The sequence below is a fragment of the Euprymna scolopes genome, chromosome 3, assembly GCF_053919585.1.
Source record: "Euprymna scolopes isolate OS-2025 chromosome 3, ASM5391958v1, whole genome shotgun sequence".
Taxonomy (NCBI): domain Eukaryota; kingdom Metazoa; phylum Mollusca; class Cephalopoda; order Sepiida; family Sepiolidae; genus Euprymna; species Euprymna scolopes.
In genome coordinates, this window is record NC_136484.1 from 4,874,764 (window position 1) to 4,902,148 (window position 27,385).

Genomic DNA, 27,385 nt, shown 5'->3' on the forward strand with positions numbered 1-27,385 from the left:
TTATTATTATTATTATTATTATTATTATTATTATTATTATTATTATTATTATTATTATTATTATTATTATTATTATTATTATTATTATTATTATTATTATTATTATTATTATTATTATTATTATTATTATTATTATTATTATTATTATTATTATTATTATTATTATTATTATTATTATTATTATTATTATTATTATTATTATTATTATTATTATTATTATTATTATTATTATTATTATTATTTATGCACGTAATATTTAGTAATAAAAATAAATAAAAATAAAAAAAAGGGCATTTTGTCTTTATTTCGAAACTAACTCTCTCTCTCTCTCTCTCTCTCTCTCTCTCTCTCTCTCTCTCTCTCTCTCTATATATATATATATATATATATATATATATATATATATATATATATATATATATATATATATATATATATATATATATGAGCGAGAAAGAGTAATCCATTTCTTCTTACTTATTTTCACGGGAACTATAACTTAAACAAAACTTAGAAAAAGTTGTAACTGAAAAATGCTACTTTTCGGAGTAGATTTAATTTAAAAAAGACAAAAAGTAAAGAAATAACAATAATATCGGTATATTTAAAAAAAAAATTTTTTTTTATTAAAACTTATTTTCAAAAACAGTTGCAACTTACAACTGTTTTTCCGTTCAAGGGAGGTAATTCAACTTACCATCCTTCCATTCAACCAATCAGAAATGAGTTCTAAGATTTTTCAACCAATTAGAAAAAACCTGTGAGTTTTAAACGTTTGAAAACTGTTTACAGTGTTTTACGCCAGCACGCAGTAGCAATTCGTAAAAATTCTTTTTTTTTTTTTAACAAGCCATTAAAATGGCATCAAGCCACATTGCAGCATACAAAAGTTCTAACCGGATTGACCCTAAATTAAAACGACGTCTTCGTCGTTCGGAAGAATGGGCGGCCAAACGTGAAGAAGAGATAAATAAACGAAGGCATCTTGTATTAATGAGTCCATGTCAAGAGCTCAATGTCGACCTTTCCATGGATTCATCTTTATTGGAAACTTCTCTTGATAAAACACCTGCATCTAAAAATGTTGCCGCGTTAACAGATGAAGCAACTGAGGTAAAACCTCCCACCACGAAATTACGACAAAACAAAAGGCAGTTAGCAGAAACGAAAGCTAAAGAAAAGAACACAAAATGTAAGTAGATTATGGTTTTATTTCGTTATTTTTGTTTTCGGCGTATTTTTTTATTGACGCTGTTTCGAAATAATTTTTCGGTTATCAACGGGAATGAAACATTAGTTTTTCGAGCTAAATAAACATCTTAAGTAAAAAAATTTTCAGCTCTGTTAGTTGTAAAACAAGCTCTTACTTTCTAATCGGTAATTTAAAGGCTTTAAAATAATATTCACTTTTTGTGTTCTTTGCGTCCAATAGACAATTCAAAAGAAACCCCAATTCTACTCAGTTTTTAAATTTGTAACTTAAAAATCTGGTACGTATGCAGAATACTAATTGTGCAGAAATGATGTTATTTAGAAATCTATTCTTAACATGAGGGATAACTGCTTTCACCTAACAATTCAATAAACAAACGATGCCGTAAAAATTTAACTTAAATCCTATCAAAAAAAAAAAAAAGCACGGTACGTATTCTGCATAAATGTCAAGTTTTGTGGTATTTAACGTATTTTAATGCTTTTATTCGGTTCGAAAAAAAAATGCCGAATTAGTACCGACAAGGGTGCTAGTTCACTTATTAATCCGTGCTATTTTTTAAAATAGTATTTTCAATTGTTTTTATTAAATTGTAAAGTTAAAGTACAGAATAGGTATAAACACCCTCCCCATGCTAAGAATGGCTTTCTAAATAACCTTATTTCAACAAGGATCAATAAGTGCACTTTGCACTAGTACCCCGACAAGATGGTCGACAGAAACCTGCCGTCTTCGGAATGTCAGTAATGGTTCAAAACTTGAAAAATAAACAAAATACTAAAGTGTCACCGTGACATTTATTGGGTGGATTTCTATCAGTATTTTGTTTTGTTTTCATGATTTTAGCGATTATCGAGACTTTCCAGTTGAACGTCTGATGCCTGCCATCTTTAACTTGCCAACTCGCATTATTACTTCGAATTAAATAGACGCTTTAAAATGTTAAACCGCACTTAATTTGGGGTTGTATTACTGTACACATACATTCGAAAAAGTTGTCAAAAAACAAATATATAACAAATGTTATCAAAGGCAAGATAAGTTACTCTTCTACCAAACTGGATATAATTTTCGTGTTTTTATTCAATTTAACATGTTTATTCAGCTCGAAAAGCATACCGTGTTTACCGATGTATTGGAAAATTCAAGATGGCGGCCGATTCTCTCTTTAACACGGTAAGTTCAGGAAAAGGTGTTATAAATAATAAACTAGACAAAATACTATTAAAAACCACCGAATATATGTCAAGTTATGTCACGTTAACATATATTGAGTGAATTTCTAACAGTATTTTGTCTAGTTTATTATTTATTACACCTTTTTCCAAACTTACCGTGTTAAAGAGAGAATCGGCCGCCATCTTGAATTTTCCAATACATCGGTAAACACTGTATGTTTTTCGAGCTGAATAAACATGTTAAATTGATTAAAAACACGAAAATTATATCCAGTTTGGTAGAAAAGTAACTTATCTTGCCTTTGATAACATTTGTTATATATTTGTTTTTTGACAACTTTTTCGAATCTGTGTACAGTAATACAAACTCAAAAAAATCTACCAGCTTATGGAAAAAAAAAAAAAAAAAATGCCGCACGTATGGAAGCGTCTGTATTTTTTTTAATTTTTATTTTTTCTTGAAAATCGGGTAGATTGGTAGCAAAAAAAAAAATACATACAGGATGATGCTGACACGCACACCCCGCATTTTTTAACGTCTTTTTTTCAGTTGTTTCATTATTGGAAAATACAAAAAAAAAAAATTTTAATCGGTATTAGATCAGTGTTCATGAGTATTAACGAAAAAAAAAAAACAATTTTTAGGAGTATTCAGGCCTGTGTTGTCGCCGATTATCCAATGTATTCCGCATTGTTTTCAATGGTCGCCATGTTTGTTTTTGCGCGAGTGCACATTCAACTTTTGCACGCTTATTCTTTTAGTACTCTACTCCTGTCGTTTTTGTACACTAGGGTCGATCGGTGGACTTTTCACGTTTTTTCAACACTTGTAAATTTGTTAGAAAACTTAGCAATTCCAAAACTTTTTTGTTTTTACTTTTTCCATTTCAAACCACGCATATTTAGAATAAAAACCATGTAATGGATTTTGATGAAAATTGTAATAAGGATTCTAGACACAAGGTTTATTATAGTTTGTGTTGATTTTAATCTTTGTAAGGGGGACATAAGTGAGGTAAATACTTTTATATGGGAAATTACCCATCATAAGGAGCTACTATTTGGGGGTTGTGGGAAGTTGAGCGGCAAGATGTCTGTTTACATTACACTTGAACTTCTGCATGCCAGTACAGTCAGGGAATCAGGGAGAGGATTACAAAGTTTAGCAGTACGAAGAAACGAACTATTAGAGTAGAAGACTTTATGGCATATAGGGATCTCAACGATGAAGGAGTGGAATTTTGCTGCTTGTTGAAGTATGTACATCGAGAGGGCACAAGTTTTTTTTTTTTACACGGTGGTCATCACTTATCAAGGCCCGGAAGCCATTCAGGGATAAGGGTTATTGCAAGTACAGTACGTTAGTGTGAAGATTTAATGAAGTGTTTACTTAAGAGGGTGTTTCATTAGGAATTTGTTAACGTTGGACTTGAAGACATCCAGGTTGTAGTCAGGTGGGAAGCAGGCAGACGGAGCAGTTCCACAGGTGTGCAGTTCTAAGAAAGAAGCTTTGTTCATGGAATCTACGTTTTAATTTAGGCACAGATAAAGAGTGGGGAAAATTTTTCACATTGGATTCAGCTAGACGGGTGTTTTTCGTGAAAGATTGGCGAGGGGGGGGGGACCAGAGATTGGAGTTCAGACGAGTACTTTAAATTCGTCAGAGTACATTCCAATAAAGTACTTGTAAAACAGACACAGGAATGCAACATTGTGGCATTGCGACAAAAGTTAGAATTTGGTCGATAGTGAGGGACCTGTTAGATTTGCGACTATTTTTGATGCGTGTCTAAGAGTGAGGTACAAATGGTAGATGCCACAGTCCAGATATGGCAACAATATTACATGCATTCATGGGTAAATTGCCTTTGATATAAGATACTCTCTGGTGTGAGTGATTTTCTAGCACAGTGGGAGCCCACCTTCTTTGCAGCAGCCTTGGCAATGTCCTCAGTATATTTGTTCTAATTCATGCTGCCTGTGAATGTTGAGCTGATGACTTTTAAAATTTATGTTTGCATTGTCTCTGTGTACATGCTGACACTCAACGCAGGTGAATAGGAAAAGGATATCTTTTATCATAACCTTCAATCGGTCATACACCATCGTCTGATCTCATTTTTGGAGCCAGAGATTGGAATTCTTGCATGAAATAATTGGCAGAGGAAAACACAAAGCATATCCTTATCCACTTTACTCTCTGTACAAGATGTGACAATCGTCAACTTTGTGACCACTAATTACCTTGTGGTAAACACCCGCTTCCAGCACCCACGTCATCTTATCGCTTGGCATTTCAATAACAACCATATGGCCAATTGGATAAATTATATTTTGGCGCATGTGAAATGGACGAGCTCTGTCCTGCCTGTTCTTGGCTCTTGTGCTTTTCGAGGTGCGATTACCAGTAGTGAATTCCACATAGATCACAGGCTTGTTCAAGCAAGTCCTTTTTTTTTTTTTTTTTTTTTTTTTTTAACATGGTGATCACCACTTACCAAGGCCCGGAGGCCACTCAGGGATAAAGGTTATTGCATGTACAGTAATCAATGAGATAGTGTTGTAGTAATCATTAGTATTGGAGATTTGATAGTGTCTTACTTAAGGGGGTGGTTTGTCAGGAATTTGTTTATGTTGGACTTGAAGACATCAAAGTTGTAGTCAGGTGGGAAACAGGCAAACGAAAGAGTTCCACAGTCGTGCACTTCTGAGAAAGAAGCTCTACTCATGGAATCTGTTTGGATTTAGGCACAGATAAAGAGTGGGGAAAATTATTGACAGTAGTTTCAGCCAGATGGGTGTTTCTCGTGAAAGATTGGCGAGGAGGGACGAGAGATTGGAACTCAAACGAGCACTTGCCATGGAAATAACGATAAAACAAGGATAGGCTCGCAACGTCTCTTCTGTGGGAGAGAGGCTGCAAGGAAGAGAAAAGGGCATCCCCCACTAAACCACGAAGTCTATTTTGTACTCTGTCAAGGCAGGATAGGCTGTTTTTAGCAGCTCCTGCCCAGATGTGGCAGCAGTATTCCATCCTTGGACGTACTTGGCTTTTATACAGATAGAGAATTGCATCAGTAGTGAGATATCTTCTGGAGCAGTAGAAGGATCCCACCATTTTCCCAGCTTACTTGGCAACAAATCTGATGTACTTGTTCCATTTCAGATCAGGAGTAAAGGTCAAACCCAGAAGCTTGTCAAAACATGAAGCCTCCCCTAGACGAGAGCCATCCATTTCAATTGATGCCAGATGGGGATCAGAGCGTTGATGATGTAAAGATAGAAGCTTGGTTTTAGATGCATTAAAAGTGACCAGCCACCTCTTCCCTCACTGTACCACGCGCTCAAGATCAGGAGAGAGAATCAGAGGAGACTTTGTCATTTACGGCCTTTGATGTGTTGCCATATATGGTCGTGTCATTGGCATAGATGTCAACAAATGATTTAATTATGTGTTTAGGGAGATCATTGATGTAGATCAGGAAGAGAGTTGGGCCCAGGATGGACCCCTGAGGGACTCCAGCATTTATACTATGGGCCTCTGATTTCTTCCCATCAACCTCTAATGAACCTATCGGAGAGAAATGATTTAATGAGTAAACATTTCCAGTGATACCGTAGCTGGAAATCTTGTGAAGTAGGCCCTTATGCCATACCTTATCGAAGGCCTTCGACTTCAGGCAAGCAATCAAACAGCCAAAGCTGAACATTGCCAATTTGAAGTTAGATGCTGATGTCCAATTTGGAGGAGAACTTCATAACCGATTCTCTCTTCTGCAAACTAATGGAGTATATCAACCTGGGACAAAGTGTCAGATCTATAAATCTGTTACCATTGACTTGGCACACAAGCACGTTGGTGTTACGAACCCCTGTCATCGGGACTGGATAACAAATAATAATGTGGGTAATAGATGCTCTGAACTCTCATCTATGATGCCACGTTATTCAGTTCATGCAGGTAGAAATACATACTAGCAAGAGTTTGCAGAAGAAATTGAACGTGGTGCACACTCCTATAAACTTTACCGGATGGTGAAGCAGCCGAACCAAGGAATGACGGATGTTGATGAAATGCTTTGTGTGCATGATGGCAATGTCATTACAAACCTGGTTTGGATTTAAGCACTGGAAAAGCATTTTTATGAGCTGTTTAATCACCCTACCTCTGCGATAAATGTGGATGTGGACCAAGCCGAGCAATATGACCGCAACATCACGCCCCTTACGCTGAATGAAGTGAGAGATGTCTTTCACCGCCTGCAAAACAACAAGGCTCCTGGTGAGGATAGGATACTGGTAGATGTTTATAAAGCCATGTCTGAGATATTTGCTCTGTGTTCTAGGAGTTTTCAAAGTAATTTGGCACACTGAAATATTCTCTTTGATTGGAGCAAAGTAGTACTTCTCCCAATCTTCAAAAAGGGTGACTCAAATCTGCTCTAATTACCAGGAATAAACCTTGTCGATGTTATGACGAAGGCTTTTGCTGTTGTGTCGATTCCAATGCATCTGCAGCTCCCCATATATGCCTTTCTCAAGCCGGTTTTCGACCAGACGGGTTGTACCAATCAGATCTCCACTCTTTTTCATGCATCCTTGAAAATTGTCGGGCGTTTCAGCAACCCACATTCCTATGCTTCATTAATTTTGCTTTTGACTCCATTGATCGAGGCTCGCTCTGGTGAATCAGGCAAGCAGATGGTATGTTAGCAAAACTTTTGCAGATGGTATGTCAGCAAAACTTTTGCAGATTTTATGTCAGCAAAACTTTTGCAGATTTTATGTCAGCAAAACTTTTGCAGATGGTATGTCAGCAAAACTTTTGCAGATGGTATGTCAGCAAAACTTTTGCAGATGGTATGTCAGCAAAACTTTTGCAGATGGTATGTCAGCAAAACTTTTGCAGATGGTATGTCAGCAAAACTTTTGCAGATGGTATGTCAGCAAAACTTTTGCAGATTGTTGAAAGCTACTATTGGTCCGAGGGCCTGTGTTGAAGAGTCAATAGCAAAATCTCACCTCTTTATTGTAGACGTCGACAGATGCAGGGAAACTTTACTATAATCTCAAACCGCGTGTAATGTTAACAAATATCTTGCTACATAACCCCATTCTCCTGATCATAGTAGCCTCTTATGTCTGACAATAGTCTTTGTTTGGAGTGAACAAAATTATTAACGTAAAATCCATCCATCTCATAATTCTTATCCTGAATTATTTTTGTCCTTGATAAATAGTTTCGTTCCATTTTCTTGGCCATTGGACTAGGATCAAAATGTAGGATCTGTTCTGTCCTCTGTTGAGAAATCTTTCTCAACTGAGGACATTAATTTCTGTCTTATCCAGAATGCACATTTTTGTTCATGTGAGTGTATCCAGCGACAAACTCCTGTCTAACTTTCCCCTTGTGCAGAGACAAGTAAATAGATTTATTAGTGTAAAAGAAAAACAAGTTAACACCGTAATAACATTTAGTTAAGAATGTACATAAATTCAATAGTAATTATTAAAGCTTTTAAATAAGTAAATCTATTTTTTCATAGAACATAAAATTTAATTGATTTTTAAAGAAGTTCTGGTAAGATGACTCGTTAAAGGGAAGTAAATTTTTACGGTAAATTGCCCAAATACAAATTTTAAGTTTGAAATTTTATTTGAAATATATTTTACCATATTTCATTTTATTCTTCGTTTATTCAAATTGTTTAGTGGTGGCCAAAATTTACAATTATTCTAATCTTTAAATTTCTTCAATAACTATTTGGTCAACACCAAATTCCTTCCTGTAAAACTTGAGATCACATTTTAGACTGAGTAAGCCAAAGAAATGTCAACGAAAATATGTCAGTTTCATAAATTTATAAAACAAGGAATTCTTGTCAAGAATTCCTCCATATTAAAAAGTAAACGAAAAAAAAATCTATGTACTTGTGGCAAAATGAAAATGGCCTATTCCAAAAATCATAATTTTTTTTTTTTTAAACTGGGGGTGGGGCTCTAGCCTTGTCTAGTCATAAATTTTTTTTTTTATTTTTTACTTACCTTCCCCCACAAACAAGGCATATTGCCACTTGAACATAAGGTGCTATTGATTGGGACCATGCCTAAGAAAGATTAAAATGTTTGTTTACATTACATTTGAACTTCTGCATATCAGTACAATCAAGGAATTCCAAAGTCTAGCTGTTCTTAGGAAGAAGATATTAGAGTAGAAAGCTTTCTGGCATTTAGGGACGTCAACAGTGAAAGGGGTATGAGTGTTATGTGCATTGCAGCCAGAGAAGCTTATTTTGAAGGAGACTGGAGTTCCGTGTGCATACTATCAATAAGAGTTGATACAAAAATAAAAAAATCTGAAAACTTATTGAAGGCGCCTTAATTGCATTGTTTTCTATGCAGTCGTGTTGTTACCATGTGAATCCAAATGCGATGGCAATGTTGAGGATGTATGGTTTTAAAATGCAGCTTTTGCACATGCACCCGCAAATTTATGAATCTCACTGTATTTTCTTTGGAAAAATGCACAATTTCACATTTCAAAACATTTCTTTGGCATAAGCCTGTATTAAATAATGGTGCATGTGTTTTACAGAGTAGAAATTTGGTACTAATCAATACACCAGCACCAAAAAAAAATTGGTAATTTTTGTAACCCACTTTTTTTTTTTTCTTTTTTTTTTTAAGAAAAATTGACTCTAAATATTCAAGGTGCATATTAAGATTATGCTTTTCAGTTTTGAAATATTAAAAAAACAAAAGCTCTTGATATATGCAATGTAAACTACTGTTTTTAGTCTAAGAGCAGAAAATCGAAATGGTGTCTATGAAAACACTAGTGAAATATGACTGTTAAAAATAGGAAAATGTTAAAAAATACTAATTAAAAAAAATATTAGCGTACACAAAAATTTACTGAAAAAAATGAATTTTAATATAAAAAAATAAAAGCAATTTTGCACTCATGATGCCAACAAAGATAATCAGTCCGTAACATTAAAATGATTTTTTTTTTTTTAAACTTCAGTGTATGTTAATACTTTTTCAAAAAAAATTTCTAAAGTTTTGTTTTCTTTTTAATTGCCATATTTCACTTGTTTTTATATAACTATCAAACAGATATTCAACCAACTTTATAAATACAATTCTATCCAGGAATTTTTTTTTTTTTTTTTTTTTTTTTTTACAAATGAGTCACCACTTATCAAGGCGTGGAGGTCACTTGAGGATAAGGGTTAATATTAGTAGTGAAAAAATTTTGTAAATTGAATTACTTAAAGAGACGGCTCATCAAGAACATATTCATGTTGGATTTAAAGACGATCATTTTGTAGTCAGCTGGAAAGTAGGGAAATGGGGAAGAGTTCCACAGGTGTGCAGTTCTAAGAAAGTTTTGTTCATGGGATCTATGCTTAGGTTTAGGCACAGATAAAGAGTGGGGGAAATTATTGATAATGGTTTCACTTAAATGAGTATTTTTCATGAAAGTTTGGCAAGGGGAACTAGATTAGAGCTCAGATAAGCACTTGCCATGAAAATAAAGCAGACAGGCTCGCAACATTTCTTCTGTAGGAAAGAGATTACTGAGAATAGAAAAGGGCATCCCCTACTATGTTTTGAAGTCTATTTTGAACTCTGTCAGGGCAGGATAATGTGCTTCTAGCAGCTCCTGCCCAGATGTGTCAACAATGCTTTCAAATTGACAGTTTAAAGACTTCAAAATCACGTTCAAATTATGCATGAGCTCTGAAACTATGACTCTAAAAGAAAATTGTTTTAAGTGACTTTGAAGCCTTTAAATTACTGAATAGGTAAACTTTTATTGGCAGAAGTTGGTGTGCTTTTGTAGATGAGTGTCCTCCACTACATCTCTCCCCAATGAGATTCTACATTTTTTAGGCAATTACATGTTAACACTCTGAAAACTTGGAAAAAAAGATTTTCTTGTTTAACAATTATTTTTAAGTGTGGGGCATCAGTTTTGCATAAATTTAATAAAAAATATCTATTTCTGACCATTCCAGTGGTTTTTGGCAGTTAAAGATTTTGCTGTGGGAGATAAATTCTGTTTGAGGGAGTGGAGGGGGCTACATTTTTAGGCAATTATGTGTGGTTTTACAACTTTGTCAGAAAAAATTTGCAAAGACTTGGAATTATGAAATAAAATTTAGTTAATCTTAACTTCAACTTTTCTGTCCTCTGGCAGTGGAGGAGAAATCCTTCATGACTAAGACTTTTTTTTTTTTTTTTTTTCAGTTCCCCTTTAGGAGCTGAATTTCCCCACATTAAAAAAACTGACCTTGTCTAACTTTGTTCTCGTGGGGAGATAAGTAAATAAGCCACTTTAATAAGTTAAAGTGGCCCAAAAATGAGGCATTGTTTTACATTAAATTTATATACAAAACTGATCTCTAAATTAAATTTTTTTTTTTTTTATGTCCAGTTTTTCAGGGATGTTCACACATAAGCACCTAAGAAAACAAAATTGTTTTTAATGTGCAAATATACCCAGAAAAAAACAAATCAAAATGATATATTTCACTTGCATATCATTTCAATGAACTAATTAGATACTTTGAATAGCAATTGGATAATTAGTGATAAGTCATCATTGTCTTAGAATGATGAATCTGTTAACACTCGATTGCAATTTTTTTCCATTGGGTTGTCATCTGTATTTCGGTTCTCTATTTTAAGTTTGTCTTTTTCTAAAAGTTTCAAAATAATTATCCATTTTTTGAGATGATTCTCTTTCAACAGATTATGAAGATAATTTACCTTTTCATTGAAATCTGAGGAAATTTTTTTTTTTTTTTTTTCCAGCATCTCAAGCGAATCAAGAACGCCTAAAAATGCTACAGAAATGGAAAGAGGAACGAGAACTATTAAAGAAACAAGAAGCTTTAAAAAGAGCCAAAAATAAACCGTTCATTGTATCGGCCACTTTCCAAAGTTCAGACATTAAAACTAATTTTGAACGGAAATGGGAACAGGAACAAAAAAAGGTAAAGAAAAAAAAAAAAATTCAATTTTTGTTTCTATCCAGAGTGCCCCTCTTTGGAAGCTAGTTTTTTCCCACATTAATAACCGACCTTGTGTCTAACTCTGCCCTCGTGGGGAGGCAAGTAAATAGGAACAATTTTTTTTTTTTTTTTTTTTTTTTTAAATATAAAAACATAACAATCAAAGGGAAATAACCTAAGTTTTATCGGAGACAGAGAAACAAATAAATCAGAATTTTTTCATTTTGATTCCAAAATATCAACTTTTTTTTTTTTTTTTTCTACCACTTTTCACCCCCCTGAGGAAGAAAAAATTTTTTCATGGTTAAATATTACATTTCCAGAAAAATTTCCATGTGGTCTTGCTTTTGGGTAATTTTCAGCAAAATCTAATGATCAGAAAAGATTTTATGTCTTAAAGTGTTATTTTTTGCGACGTTGGATTTAAAAAAAAATTTTGTACTCTCTGGAGACGCAACCAGAATTTTAAAATCATCAAATATTACATTCCCGGACGTATATTATGTGGTCTTGCTTTTGGGTAATTTTTCAGCAAAATCTAATGGTGGGAAAATATTTTGTCCCAAAAAGTCCTATTTTGGGCCATTTTTGACCCTTTTTCATCCCGGGACATAATGAAAATTTTTATAAAAAATCTGAGAATGTTGCATTTTCTTCCTTGGGTAGTTGTAATTTCATGCAAAATTTCAGAAAAATGTAATGAGTAGTTATTGAAAATTTTTGGAACTAACGAACATGGGTGAATTCTAAGGTCAAAGTCGGTGGACCAAAAAGTCTATTGTATGTGCTCGTAATGGAAAGAAAATAGCATATGCCAAAAATCACTTAAATTGATGAAATAATTTTATTTTTATAAAGAAAATTATTTTTAAGCAAATTTGAGTTTTTCCAATGCTTTGTTCCCTGTTAAGAATGTTTTTTTTTTTTTTTTTTTTTTTTTTTTTTTTAATCTCACAAATTTGAAGTTATCTCCCTTTTTCCTTCACTGTTTTTACAATGGTATTGAGATTCTTGCATAGTTTAGTAATGTTTGAATTTTCTTATTTAAAAATAAAACTACTTGGTCAATTTACATAATTTTTGGAGTATATTTTATCATACATTAAGCAGTATTTTCTTTTTGTTTTTAATATACGTGAAATTCTAGACAGGCACCAGTTTCTATGGAAGATTTTGGTTGGTGGGTTGGCGTTCAATCCGACATTTCTGGTATTAATTTCTTGTCATCACATCTAGTTAAGTCCTAAAATTCTGTATTCAAAAACATTTTGTTGACTAAAGCTTGCATTTTATCTCGCAATTCATTTACGCAACAATTCAGTTTTTGACTACACAATTTCTGTTCTGTAATTTTTCGGATGAGGATTGATAATTTGTATTTGGATTCTTCAGACGACTGTTCTCATATTTTGATGTTATATTCACATTTCAGTCACTGTAATATCTTTACTTTCGTGTGTATCTTGTCAAACTCTGAATCCGTACAAAATTTTGAACAGAATCCTTTATTCAATCCGCAGGGCTAGCATACTATTGTCCCATCAGCCATGATTGCATAGAAGTTCAAAGGAATTCGCAAGTACTTGTGGCGTAATAAAATACTTTGTAAATTCATTTATAAGTAATTGTTCTGAAGATTCTTGCTGCTCACAATATTCAGAGTACAATTGCAGAACTTTTACCTGGGCAATACTTTAAGTCTGAAAAAAATGTGTTTTAGGCTAGCAACCTCTGACCCTGATAAGAATTTTTTAAGCAATAATCTGGGAAAACCTGAAAAATTAGAAATAAAAAAAAAAAAATGTTTTTAATCATTTTAGAATTTAGAGCAATTTTGCATATGAATTTAACATAAAAATGACTCTTCTTTCCCTTCATTGCTGAGGCATTCTAGCATTTTATGAATTTTTTTCTTTTGTGTGGTGGTAATGTTATGTGCTTTTTAGGGAGCTTATCACTCTAAATTATTAATAGTTGTAGGCTAGATAATTATTTCTTTCTTTAATCTTTCAATATGAAAAAATATACAGAATTTATCTCCCGTAATTAAAGATTTTTTTTGTCTGGCCTAAAAAGCTAGAATGGTTTGGAAATGATTTTTACGTTAAAGTTCATATGCAGGAGGGGGGCTTTTTTTTTAACTTCCTTGCCTGCATTGTAAATTTTTTGATGACCATAAAAAAAATGATTTATTTACCGTGATGACAATTTGGAATTTTCATATTTACTTAATTGCATTGCTATATTTATGAGCTATAAAAAATTTATTATTTTAGTGACATTTTTATTTTACGATTTTTAAAAAAAATTTTATATATACTCTTTCTCTGCTGTGTAAGTTAAAACCTGCAAAATTTTAGTCATTTTATAATATAAATCTCACCTGCCTGTTTAAATGTATGTTTGTATGTCTGTCTAAAACTTTCAACAGAGACAAGATTTCAGACAAAATATTGAAAAAATGGGCTTAAAACATTAATTCCTTCACTCTCAACTGGGAACTTTTCTACAGAGGTAGTGGAGTTGCTTTTTTTTTGCTGATATTTTTGAAAGTCCTCCCCCTCTTTTCGATTGACTAGTGTTAATTTAAACCTACATCACTTCCGGTTTGGTGATGGTCGCAATAGCAAAGAGGTAATTTTTTTTTCTCAACACACACCTCCAAACACCCGGGCAACACCGGGTACCCAAACTAGTCTATTATATAAAGAGCAGTTATTTCTATGTCCAGCCCAAACTTGAAAAATACATAATGAACACCTACAGTTTTTATCAGCTCAGCCCTGGAAAAATAAATAAGATTCATCCGTTTAGGGGTCAAATAACTGTTTCTATCATTGAATGTTATAAGAAATTAAACAATTTTCCATGTTATATTAATACAAAACATTGATTCCGGATTAATTTACTGTTTCTTAGCTATTTTCATTTCTCTACAAAGAAAGGGGTGGGAAAACTTGGTTTTAGTAATGATCTGGAGGCATTAATTTTATTGAGCACTTTCAGTAGTACTTTGAAGGCCTGCCAAGTTTTTTAATTTTTTTTTTTTATTCCTCGCATAAAAAAGGGAATTTCTCTTCTAGGAGGGAGGTGGTGAGACACTTAACTCTATCATCTGTTTACTTTTTTTTTTTTTTTTTTTTTTTTTTTAATTTATGGCTCAAGGCAATATTGGATAACTCTGCTAATTTCTCCTAAAAAGCACAAAGTACAATATGACTGAAAAATAATTACTTTGATTTAAGTTGGAAATTTCTTTCAAATATTTATTTGCTTGACCAAGTAATGCTGACCGACCATAAAAAATCTTTGATTATTTGAGATTTCAAGCTAGTTCTACTAAAATAGTCATGCTTTAAAAACCGAAACACTTAAAGTCCTTAAGGTCTTACCATTTTCTTCGGAAATGAATATCTTTTCACATGCTTAATAAATAATCTACAGGATATATTTGAAGCCTTTTTTTTTTTTTTTTTTTTTTTTTAACACATGCATCACCACTTATCAAGGCTCAGAGGCCACTCGAGGATAAGGGTTAAAGAGTGTACAGTAGTCAATTGGACAATATCATTAGTACTGGAAATTAGTTAATTTGTTAACTTAAGTGGAATGGCTCAAGAACTTGTTTACGTTGGACTTGAAGATAACCATATTGCTGGAAAGCAGGCAAACGGGAGACAGTGCCACAGGCGTGCAGTTCTAAGAAAGAAACTTTGTTTATGGAATCTGTTAAGGTTTAGGCACGGATAAAGAGTGGGGGAAATTATTGATAGTGTTTTCAACTAGTGTTTCTCGTGAAAGTTTGGCGAGGTAGGGGAACCATAGATTGGAGCTCAGACGAGCATTTGCTATGGAAATAACGATAAAGCAGACTCGCAACATCTGTCTGTGAGATAGAGGTTGCAGGGAAGAGAAAAGGACATCTACTAAGCTACAAAATCTATTTTGAACTGTATCAAAGCAGAATAAGTCCTTTCTAGCATCTCCTGTTCAGCTGTGGCAACAGTACTCCATCCTTAGATGTACCTGGCTCTTATATAGGTACAGAATTGCATCAGCAGTGAGATATCTACTGGATTGATAGAAGACCTTGGCAACGGATTTGATGTATGTGTTCCATTTCAGATCAGAAGTAAAGGTCAAGCTCAAAACATGAAGCCTCCCCAAGACGAGAGCCATTCATTTCAATTGATGCCAGATAGGGATCAGAACGTTGATGATGTAAAGATAGAAGCTTGGTTTTAGATGCATTAAAAGTAACCAGCCACCTCTTTTAATGTTAACGCTATTATTATTATTTTTGTTTTTTTTATATCCTCATGGTGCTTAATTCCTTGGTACCATTCTCCAAAAAGGAATTTTGTCATGAAATTTGGTAAACAGAAAAGTCCTCAATCTCACTTGTCGAGGTACAAAATAAACTGATCCATTCTTTTTTTTTTTTTTTTTTTAATAAAATTCAATATGAAGTGTCTCTAACATTTTTTTTCTAAATATTTTTTGCATCCCAACTAATAAGTTGTTGTTTTTTAGACATTAAAATAATTCTGTTGATTTCTCTTTATTTTTAATTAGGCTCTTTTCAAAATTTTAAGCACTTTTCAGCAAATGTAAGCAATTTGAATTGTAGCGTTTATAATTATAAGCTAGTCAGCATCTGAAGCACCAGCTGCTATCAACTGTCTACTTTGAATGGCAAGTTTTGTAAACCTAGTTTACAAGTTTATTCAGGGGGGGGGGCTTGTTTAAAATAATGCAGTTTGTGATTCTTTTATAAAATATCCTTCAAGAAATGTTGGTTTGCAAATATACTTTCGAACTTTAATTGCAATAAATGACTATATAGCTGTCAATTAAAAAATAAAAACTAAGATTCTATTTTAGGTGACTGTCAATACCCTAGAAAAAAAAAAAAAAAAAAGACAGAAGTGATTTAGAGTTAAGGAGGATTATTTTTGCTTATAAATTTAATGTATAATGATCCCTATATCGAAACCATTCTTGCTTTTTAGAGATATTCTAACTTTAGACTCAAAGACGTACACATTGTGTTCAAATTCCGTGGCAAATACAATTCTTTTCCCTGATTAGTTAAAACAACTAGAAACGTTGTCGATAGGCATGACTTCCGCTATGGGTATTTATGTGAACACACCCTGACCGCTTATTTGCAAAAAGTCGTCTACTACCAGCAGACATGCTCTACTGCCATGTTTCGTCATTAATTGTCGGATTTAAATAGCGATTTCTTCAAATATACGGATCACAAAAATATTCAAATACCATTTTTAAGTAAATTTTATTGTGAATTCAGTTATATAAGTTTTTTGATGGACTATAGAAAAATGCAATTATTACTGATTTAAAAACTATGACTGTCCAATTAAGTAGCACTGTGCACCTTATCCAGCACTGAACTTTATGGTGTTTGGTATTGCTAATATATATGTATAAGTATACATATGTATGCCATTGAGATATTTTAAGCAATTTCAATTTTCTCGTGTGTATTAATATTTGAATTATTATATTTTATCATAAAAAAATTTGGTAAATTATATTTAATCTCTGAATCGCACCACTTGTAATTCTCCAGATTGGCCATCCTTGTTGTAAATAACACCAGTCATACCCGGTGTTAGCTGTGATACATGGGAGTCATTTAAATTTTTGTTTACACAATTTAGAATGTAAGGTAGAACATTATTCAATTCAAAATGAATTTTTAGTTGAAAGTGATTAATTTTAGTTTTATATTAACAATTATCTGGACTATTTAATTTTTAAAATAAGTTGTAACTAATTTCCAAAAACATGGTATAGCAATAATGATTGAAAATTTTATAGATGGTACATTTTTTTCATTACCTTAAATGCTATTGGGTCTGACTTTAAAAATCTCTATTATATAAAAGAAACTTTGTGTGCAAGTTCGTTACATTTATGGTTATGCCTTTTATTTTATTTTTTTAGTTTCACACAAATGTACTTTGTGTTTGGCAGTGTTCTTAGATAAGTTTTGTATTATTGGATGTCTTCGATAAATACGATAATCCAAAAAATGAGCAGGCGATTTTGACTAAAGTGAACACCTTATACAGCCTAACATCACGAGTGCATTTGAAAAGTTTTATTACCACACAAGCAGAAAGGCCCAACATAAAATCAACAGTAGGTTATTTGATATAATAGGCACGTTTAAAAATGAATGTTTCTGTTTAGAATACAATTGAAGCATGATACTTGACTTTTGCATGTTAAACTTTAATGCAAGTCATTATATAAAAATAATTCTATAAAATCAATGTTCTCTACAGTGTAATATAGACTACAATTTATTGTGGACTGTCACTGCAGTGATGCATGTAAAGCTTCTTCCCAATGCACAGCAATGGGTTCTTCATTAGAGCAGCCAATTGATTTAATTGAAAAATGAGCAGTTTCACTGATTTCAATGGCAATAAAATATTGGAGTGTGAAACCTTTGTTGATCCTCGTTCGATCCCGGGTAATGTCGGGTTTCCCTGCTAGTCCAATATAAATACTAGGTTTCCTAAGAAGAGTCTTTCCACTCTTTTCCTTCAATCCAATTTTAGTGTTTGGTCGGCTCATTCTAATTTTCTCCTTGTGCCTTTTTCGTTTTCCACCTTATTTTTAAACGCATTTGTTCTTCCGTCTTAATTCTGCTTTATAGAAAACTGCCAAAAAACAACCTACAGCACCTGTAGCCCCAGCCACGAGGCAGAGGGCTGGTGCAACCTCTGCAAAACCTACCCTGACGACCACTACAACTAGCCAGCGGACAACACGCCAAACTGCAAACAAACAAACGAGACCAACAACTGCAGCACCTCCAATCCGAGCCGTGACTACAAGGGCAGCTCCTGTTACAAAAACTTCAAAGCCTGTTGCATCTGCATCAACAAGGGCCGTTTCAACCAGAGCCGTTCCTTCTACAACAATAAAGTCTCAACCTGTTCCTCCAAAGAAAGCGCCACCCAAGACAACTCAAACTCAACCTGTTAGAAGATCAACTCGTAATTCTGTTAAAACTATTCCAGATGTTCTGTCTGCTAAAACAAGAGGCCAGAAACAGAAAACCGGTAATTTTTTTTTTTTACTTATTTTTCCTTTTTATGTCTCTTGCCTTTTTCTGTCTCATACTTTTTGCTTTCTTGTACTTTGTGCTGGGTATTTGAATTTGTGGTTGAAAGTGACAAGTGAACCCCCACCCCCCCACCCTACTTCCCCAATAAATGTGCATAAAAATCTTACTTTGATTTTTTGGCATATTCTTTTCAACATTTGTTTTACATGCTGGTATGTGTTGGATGGTTTAAGAAATTGACTTCCAAAGTAACCTATTTCTGACTGTCTTTTATTCCTCCTCCTTTCAAATCCATCCTTATTTCTTCTCATCTTTGCCTTCTGCCACCACAACTGTTTTCTTTTTAATAACCCAAAACTCCTACCCATTCTTTAGTGACTAGGAATCTGTTCAACGCGCATTTTTATACTGCTCAACGTTCGAATTAATCAAGTCGTTAGATATAAGCTGATAAGATTCACGTTACACATCCGTTGTCCTCAATCTCCCAATCATCAGATTTCACACTGCCTAATCGACTCTTCTCTTGGTTGCCAGCTATAATGGTGGCAAAAATTCCATGTCTTCATCCACTTTAAACTTTGGCAGCAGCTCCTTTCTATGCTTTAAGAAACAAGATTAAACTGAAAAACTACAGGGTGGTCGCTAGAAAAGCGGGAAATTTGTCAAACGACTATTTATTTTTACAAAATATTTCAAAGACAAATGTTATATTATACTCATAGATGCTTCACTGCCCTTCACTGCAGCGTCTTAATCTAGAAATCCAAACTCTTGTGGCGTTTTGAAGGGTAACTTATGGAATATCATTCCAAGCTCTTACCAAGCACGTTTTCAAGTCATCAATAGAGTGTATGTCACGTCGACAGTTCTGTGTCTCTGTTAATAACAAGTTCCAAGCACAGTAATCCATGACATTTAAGTCTGGACTTTTTGAGGCCAATCTTCCGGTGCAATGGAAGTAGATTGCCGAAGAAACTGAATAGCAATCACGCATTTTATTTGTGATCTAAGCTGACCTTCAAATTTCCTGCTTTTCTAGTGACCACCCTGTAGTTCCCTTAGTGATCATTTTCTTCTATCATATAAAGGGTACATTTGTATGTGTTTGTATGCCTGCTAAAAACTTGTCATCTGCATCAAACAGGCACAAACATGGTACCGTTAGAAAGAGCATCCCAGTCGTAAAATATGCTTAAATATATTTTAATTTATGCAGATTTTGTATATGTTATATATAGTCTATTTTCTATCGATTCTTATATCATAAAATTGTGATTTCAGAAAAAAAAAATATATATCCATATGACTTGGGTGCATCAGCTTGAACCGAAACCAGAACTTAGTGTATGTGTGTATATATATATATATATATATATATATATATATATATATATATATATATATATATATATAAAACCAAAACTTATGAAGAATTCTTGGTAAAATTATTTATTACAAGAAATGAAAGGTTATAATAATTAAACGACAGTCACCTGGAAGAAAAAAAGATGTGTAAACATGATACACAAAATAATATGCTATCGTATTAATATATAGATAAAAAGATTTTTCTTTCAATATTTTAAATTGAAAGCAATGTTTAATTTCAGAAGAGTTTTTGGTTAGTAGCTGTTCTGTATGAATTTCAGACTTTAAAATTTTGCAGGTAAAGAGCAAAAAATGTGCTGGAATGCTAAAAGATTTGATATTTTTATGGAACAATTCTGGTTTCTGATTGGTTGCTAGCAGAAAGTAGCTCCATTTGATTGGTCAGTTTCTATCGCCAGTGTTTATAAGTAAAACCTTAAAAAAATTTTAATCATAACCTATAATTAGATAAAAAAATATTGCAACAACCATTGTATGTATTTGAGTGTTCATATCTAAATGGTGCATTTATACAGTAAAGAATTGTTGAACAAAATACAATCCTGGGTGGAAGGAGAACAGTAGAGAAAATATATAAGTAACGTTATATTGCAAGGTTGTGCTATAAAGCACATGAAATCTGATTGTCCAATTTGAGATTTTTCTCCATAGTCAAGAGGTCAGTGTTTATTTTTAATGTCTTTCAAAGAATTGTTTTCTTTTTTGACAGAAGTTGAACAGCCTGTTTTAATTGAAACTCCCTTGGAGGATAAGAAGGAAGAACAAATCACGGAAACATTGGATGCACCTACAAAGAAAGCAGTTTCTTTTGCGCCAGCAGATTTTGTCTTCACTGCACCCAATTTTCAGTCTTTTGAGCTTTCACCCTTTTCTCGCAGCACCCTCAGCCCGGCCAGTACGCATAGCTTCTTCTATGACGATTCAAGAAGGTAAGTCTTGACAATTTTCTTTCACTATGGAAAGACAATTCTTAGAAAAATAAAAAAATATAAAAATATGGCTAATAAGATATTGCAAAAAAAAAAAATTTCATTCAGCTTCAGCAGTAAGCTTTCTATGTTCTCTTTTAATGGCATGAAATAAGATTGTATTTTTAATTAAATTATACCATTAGCAAATTATTTTATATATTTGTTTCCCCATGACATTGGGGAAACTAAGCTCCCCCAAAAAAGGGGGAGCTCTCAAATGAATAGCAATTGTCTGATATGAAGGTTTTCCCCACATTGATCAAAGCTAATTGCTTCCAAGATGTCCCGGCAGGAAAGGCCGCTGACAGCTTTGCTTTGATGAGTTTCGCTTTATTTGTATGAAAAAGATCAACAAACACGTGAAAGGACGAAATAGTGAATTTTATAAAAGTTCTACAAAATAAATGTAGAGACGACGTCCGTTCACAAATCCTAGATATTATTATCTAGGGAGTATATAAGAAGTTCTAAAAAAAAAATATATATATATATGTAAATAGTAATTCTCTAGAGATAGCCCCCCCCCTCCGAAAAAAGCCTTTCTTGGACATACAAAAATGTGCGCGCTACTTTTGCCTTATATATATATATATATATATATATATATATATATATATTAGATAGATGAATGTTCTGTTGGGGGTCATTAAAAGAAAAAACTAAGTCTACAAGTTTATTCATTTCTATGTATATCGTATAGTTTTTTTTATTTATACAAACGTTTTAGCTACATATGTGCAGACCTGTTTCATCTAATGTTTTTTTGTCTAAACCTTTTTAAAACAGATTGCAGTGATCTCCAAAAGCAAAGAATTTTGTCACCATTTTTGTCCGAATAGGATTAGCGCACACATTTCTGCACATCAAACATATGAATAAAAATCTTTAGTAAATAAATAGTTGCACTTATTGTGTATTTGCATGAACATAGTAAGATTTCACTTGCCATGAATATCTACTTTGGAGATGAGGATAATTTAGAATTATTTGAGCAACTTTTTTTACCTTGGATGTCATTCTCACACAATTTTGGCAAATGTGACCTTTGACCTAATGCAAGCGAGTGGGTTCAAACTTTGGAAACTATACAGAATTTTGTGTGGAACCATTTAATCCACAAAAGCTTTAATATGAGGATCATTAATTATAAATGATGGGCTTGGTATCTTTTGACATGGCTGATTTGGGGGTGGGGGGCAATTCAGCGTCAAATTAGCATTTTGTCGTTTAGCAAAAGTTAATTCAGTAAACGAAGATATTTCTTTGAAGAAAATTGAAATAAAAAATTAAAAGAAAAAAAATGTCTAAATTAAATTTAAATATAGTATTTTTCAAAAACAATTTTTTTTTGTTTTTAACTTAAAAATAACTGTTTAAAACACAGAAACAGATAACACTTGGTCATCAATGAGATTATATTTTCATATGGTTTTTCTTAATTTAATTAAAGTTATAAAATTTTTATAAAAATGCTGACTGGTGTGGTCAACACTGAATTGTCTACCAAATCGGCCATGCCAAAACGTCCTCTTGCCATAGATCAATCTATTATTTATAATTGATATATAATAATGTAAGACTACACGTCTAAAACAATAATAAGCTTCTAAAATTCTTACTCAAATTGTCTGTGAGGAACAGTGATGCAACCAATGATAATCTTCTGGTTCAGTTCTCAGTACAGGTGATACAAGTAATACAATTATGACTTGAAACACCAGAAGATGAAATTTCAGTAAGCTTTCTCAAAGATGAATGTGAACAAATCGCAGAGAATCTACCTGATTCAACAAGTGCCGAGCAACTGGAAGAAGTTGTCCATTACCATTTTCCAGAAGAAAAAAGACTTGAAAGATATTAAGAACTATGAGCCTACTTTGTCATTTACAAAGTATTTGAAACAGCTAAACTTTTTAAATATATACATTATTTGGATTATAGTTCTTATCTTGGTGCTTAGATCAGCTAAAATATAAGAATAAACAAAAAAGTAAGCTAACAAATATTTTGTAAACAAATATTTTATTTCATTTTGCTGACATTTTACAAGTATATCTTATATAGTGTATTATAAACCAGATATCGCCAATCCTTTACGATTTAAGGTCTGCATTTCTTCAATATCATTAATTTCTCTGACATTCTGATTCTATTGCACAAGTTCAGTTAATTTGCTATTTTTCAGTTTATACAAAGAAACTGAAATGTTAGAACCTGGTAAAATCGAACGATCTTCATATTTTTTTAATCCTTGTTGCCTGAGTGTGTGTGTATATATATATATATATATATATATATATATATATATATATATATATTATTAATTTTATTTCTCTGAACGTTTCAGCTCATTTTCATTTGTGTTTAATTAAAACGTTTTTATGCAACTCTGTTTGTTACACTTTTATTTTCTGCTCATATAATTGTTGCTTCATTATTTTTCAACATCTTAAATTATATGCGTTATTCTTTAGTGCTTTCCTTAATTTGCTATATGCATTTTATTTTAAGTCTTTCGTTGTTTTTTATAAATAACTTTAGTCTAAAGGAATTTTGTACAGTAAGCTTTCGTTTGACTTTCGACTTCAGTTTACATATTTTATGATTAACTTTTTAATTTATCAAATTCAAACCAAGTAAATTTAAAGAATTTTTAGAATGTAGGTAAATATAATTCTCCAATAAAATTAATTTTATTGCCAGTCACTTTGCTGACTTTAGTATTTTTCACAGAGACTGTTCATTTTCTACCACATCTGTAATTTTATAATTGAAATATCCAACCCAGTGTCCAAATTTTGTTAAATATCTTGACAATTACGTATTTGTGTAAATTTTCAGCTTGTCGTCTGATTTTTTTCTTCAGTGTTAAATAGAAATTCATAGTTTTGAGAACTGCTTTTAATATCCAACAAAATGATTTTTTTTAATTTCGCCGTTAGTTGGAAAAATTTGATGTTTCCGTAATTGAACGGTTTCAGTATGTAATTACTAGTATAATTTTATACTTTTTTTTTTTTTTTTTTTTTTTTTTTTTCTCCCTGTTAGTTGGAATTTCTGTTTGTGGTCACTTTATTTAAGCTATCCACTGCCAAGTTGTTTTTCCTTTTGTGAATTGGAATGTTTAAGTTGTTGTGGAAAACTGGGGTATTTTAAATTTTTGTATGGATTCTTGAATCCTTGTTAGTCAAGTTCTTGTGGATATCTTCTTTGTGAATTCAAATCTTTTGTCACTAAGTTGTGGCAAGGAAGGGTCATTTAGGGAAAACACGGATATTGGTTAGAAAGGTAAAATATATTGAAACAGAAACTAAATATAAAAACAATCTTAGCACGTACCACCAAGGTGGCGTACTACAAAATATACAGACCACACAGTCATATCATACAATTTATTTTTCCAATTTTGAAGAGTTCATCTCTTGTGCGTGGCTGAGTCTCCACAACATTTTCAAAATCTTCTCTAAAATTAGCAATCAAAACTATTTGATCACAATAGATTTAATTGACATTTTTAATTAATAATTTTTTACTTTTCAGTTCATATTCTCCAGAAGCAAATACTTTCGTCACAACTAGAGGTGAGTAAACATTCCCTTGCTTCAAAAACAAGTATAATGGTGAATTTAATTTTATGGAATTAATCTAGAAGTGATCCGATAGTGCTCTATACTAAAATAGTTATTAGTAGAGCTGACATATATATATATATATATAAAGTTGTTTGAATTACATCAGCATGATTTCAACTTAATATGGCTTTTTCCATTTCTCTTTACAATAACTCAGTCTTTGTGCAAATTCTTTTTGAAGGGGTGAGATAGATCCTCAATTTATTTATCTATTTTTTTTTTTTTTTTTTTTTTTTTGAAATTGCATTGGGATTTTAAATTGCATGTAACTTCTCTATATCTCATTCCCTATCATAGTTGCATTTCCGATCCGTCTCCCAAGTCTACAAGATCAACAAGCCTCACTTCTAGATCTATTTCTGACCACAGTTCCTGATGATTGTAACAAATGCTCATAGCCCACTGGAGAATGCTAATCACACTGATAATGGTAGAAATCACCCTAAACTCTCGACCCAAATCTGAAGAGCCATTGCCCAAAACAAGGTAGAAGGCTGACTGGGAAGCCATCAGGGATCTCATGAGATGCCCCATGGAGAAATATCTTTTCTCTTCCTGCAGAACAGTGTGCAAATGAGACCACTGAAGAGTTCAAAGTGGTAATTGAAACACATGTTCTCACACAACGTTCTATAGCAAACCCCACTCTCCCCAATGGTTTACTTCTACTTACGCAGCTGCCATTGTTCACAGGGCAGCTTGTATACCGCAGATTTATCCAACATAAGTCCAGTACAAACAGACAACAATTTATAGAAATAAATGTAAGAGATAGCAACAGCTAAGAGAGAATATACCAAAACCACCAGCAAACATTGAAGCGCAGAAATTAAGAAATCATGATTTCTGGAAAATCTACAACAGGGCAATCGACAATTCCTCTCCACTATCCAACAATGAGGTTGCTCGCACGGCAACCGAGAAAGCTAACATGCTTGCCAGTCAGTTTGCCTCAAACTCTACATTGGACCCAGCAAACTACTCCCTCCCTGATTTTCCTTTGCGGACAGAAACCACATTAGATGATCTGAAAATCTCCCCTTCTCAAGTGCATGATATCATAAAAAACCTGGACACTTCAAAAGCTTGTGGACCCGATCTCATCCCGACTGTACTATTAAAAAAAATGCTCTGCTGAGGTTGTTCCAGTTCTCTCCAAACTTTACAACAAATACATTAACGAATCTTGCTTTTCTGACTTCTGGAAAACTGCTTCTGTAGTATCAGTTTACAAGAATTCTGACAAAAGCACCAACCCATTAAATTATTGCCTCATTAACCTCCAGCCTCTTTTCGACAAAATATTTGAGTCCATAATCAAACTCTAGTCCACCACCTTACAGTTGCTTAACTTCTGTCTGACTAACAATATGAATTTAGGCAAGCCTGTTCTACTGCAGATATCCTAACTGTAATCTCTGAACATATATACCATGCACTGAATAAAACAGGAAGGTAGGTCAGTAGCCCTAGATATATCTAAGGCTTTTGACAGGGTATGGCATAATGGTCTTCTCAGGAAAATCAGATCATATGGCATTATGAGAGGAATACTTAACATAATTAAATTCTTCTTAAATAGGAAAAAAATCCAGGTTGTCCTCGATGGTCGTATTTCAAAACAATATGATATAAATGTGGGTGGACCTCAGGGGTCGATCATTGAACCTTTATTATTCCTGATATTCATAGATGGCCACCCTGATAAAATTGTCTCTGAGATGGGTATATAAAATGAATGAGCACATATCTAAGGCAATGGCGGAAACTCTAGAGGAAGGCCTCCCGTCTGTAGTAAAATGGGGACAAAAATTAATGTTAATGTTCAGTGCTGCGAAGACTAAGCTCGCTTCGTTTAATAATTACGAGAAACCTTCTTCATCACGAATATCCATGGCTAAAAATACATTACCTGAAAGCACTTCGTTCAAACTCCTCAGCTTAACGTTCGCAGGGAACATGAATTAGAACAGATACATCGAGGGCATTGCCGCAGCTGCTGCAACGAAGTGGGTTCTCTTTACCATGCTAGAAAGTTATTTACACCTGAAAGTATCCTGTACGTCTACAAGGCCACAATTCGCCCATGCATGGAAGGAATATTGTCACATTTGGACTGGTGCATCTGCTACTAGTTTCTCACTCCTGGACAGGATTCAAGAGTCGCCAACCTGATAAGTCTTGAACTGTCAGCTAGACTTCTGCCTCTCTCCCATTGATGAATGTTGCATCCCTTGACCTCTTTTACAAGTACTGTAATCGTAGATGCTCCGACGAACTACAAGCCCTTGTACCCCTCGACATAAATACCCCCGACAAACCAGACAGGCAGCAAAATCCCAACCCTATACAGTAGAGATCCCCAGATGCCAGAAAGCCTTCTACTCCAGTAGTTTCTTCCTCAGAACAGCTAGACTTTGGAATTCCCTTCCGGGTTCCTGCTTCCCTGACTGTACTGACATGGAGAAGTTCAAGTGTAATGTAAACAGACATCTTGATGCTCAACTCCCTATGTAGTATCCCTGCAATTATGCCCCAAATAGTATCCCTCTACATTGAAGTGGCACTGTGCCTTGTTTGGGGTGAAAATGACATAAAAAAGTTTCTTAAAACATCTGGTTTCATTTAATGAGTCAATCATGTATTGCAGTGTAAGAATTTTTTTTTTTTACATTTTCACCCGAAACAAGACACATTGCCACTTTGTTGTAGGAGGCTACTATCAGGGGCATAAGCATCAGGGGTACTGTGTAAGAAGTTTGGCAGCAAGATGTCAGTTCATGTTACATTTGAACTTATGCATGTCAGTACAGTCCGAAGCAGGGATCCGGAAGGGAATTCTAAAGTCTAGCTGTTCTGGGGAAGAAA

General features: G+C 33.3%; 1 protein-coding gene across 3 annotated transcripts in view; it reads left to right on the top strand.

Annotated features, from left to right (window-relative positions):
- Positions 1 to 754: 754 nt before the first annotated feature.
- The window catches only part of LOC145252839 (uncharacterized), a 77,689-nt gene continuing 51,058 nt past the window's right edge, over positions 755 to 27,385 (top strand). For all 3 annotated transcript variants that reach the window (XM_080112825.1, XM_080112834.1, XM_080112842.1), the window contains exons 1-5: positions 755 to 1,192; positions 11,215 to 11,396; positions 18,109 to 18,517; positions 20,624 to 20,843; positions 24,426 to 24,466. In XM_080112825.1, the coding sequence (XP_079968951.1) occupies positions 859 to 1,192; positions 11,215 to 11,396; positions 18,109 to 18,517; positions 20,624 to 20,843; positions 24,426 to 24,466 (1,186 nt within the window). In that variant the 5' untranslated portion in view covers positions 755 to 858. The remainder of the gene's footprint in view (positions 1,193 to 11,214; positions 11,397 to 18,108; positions 18,518 to 20,623; positions 20,844 to 24,425; positions 24,467 to 27,385) is intronic.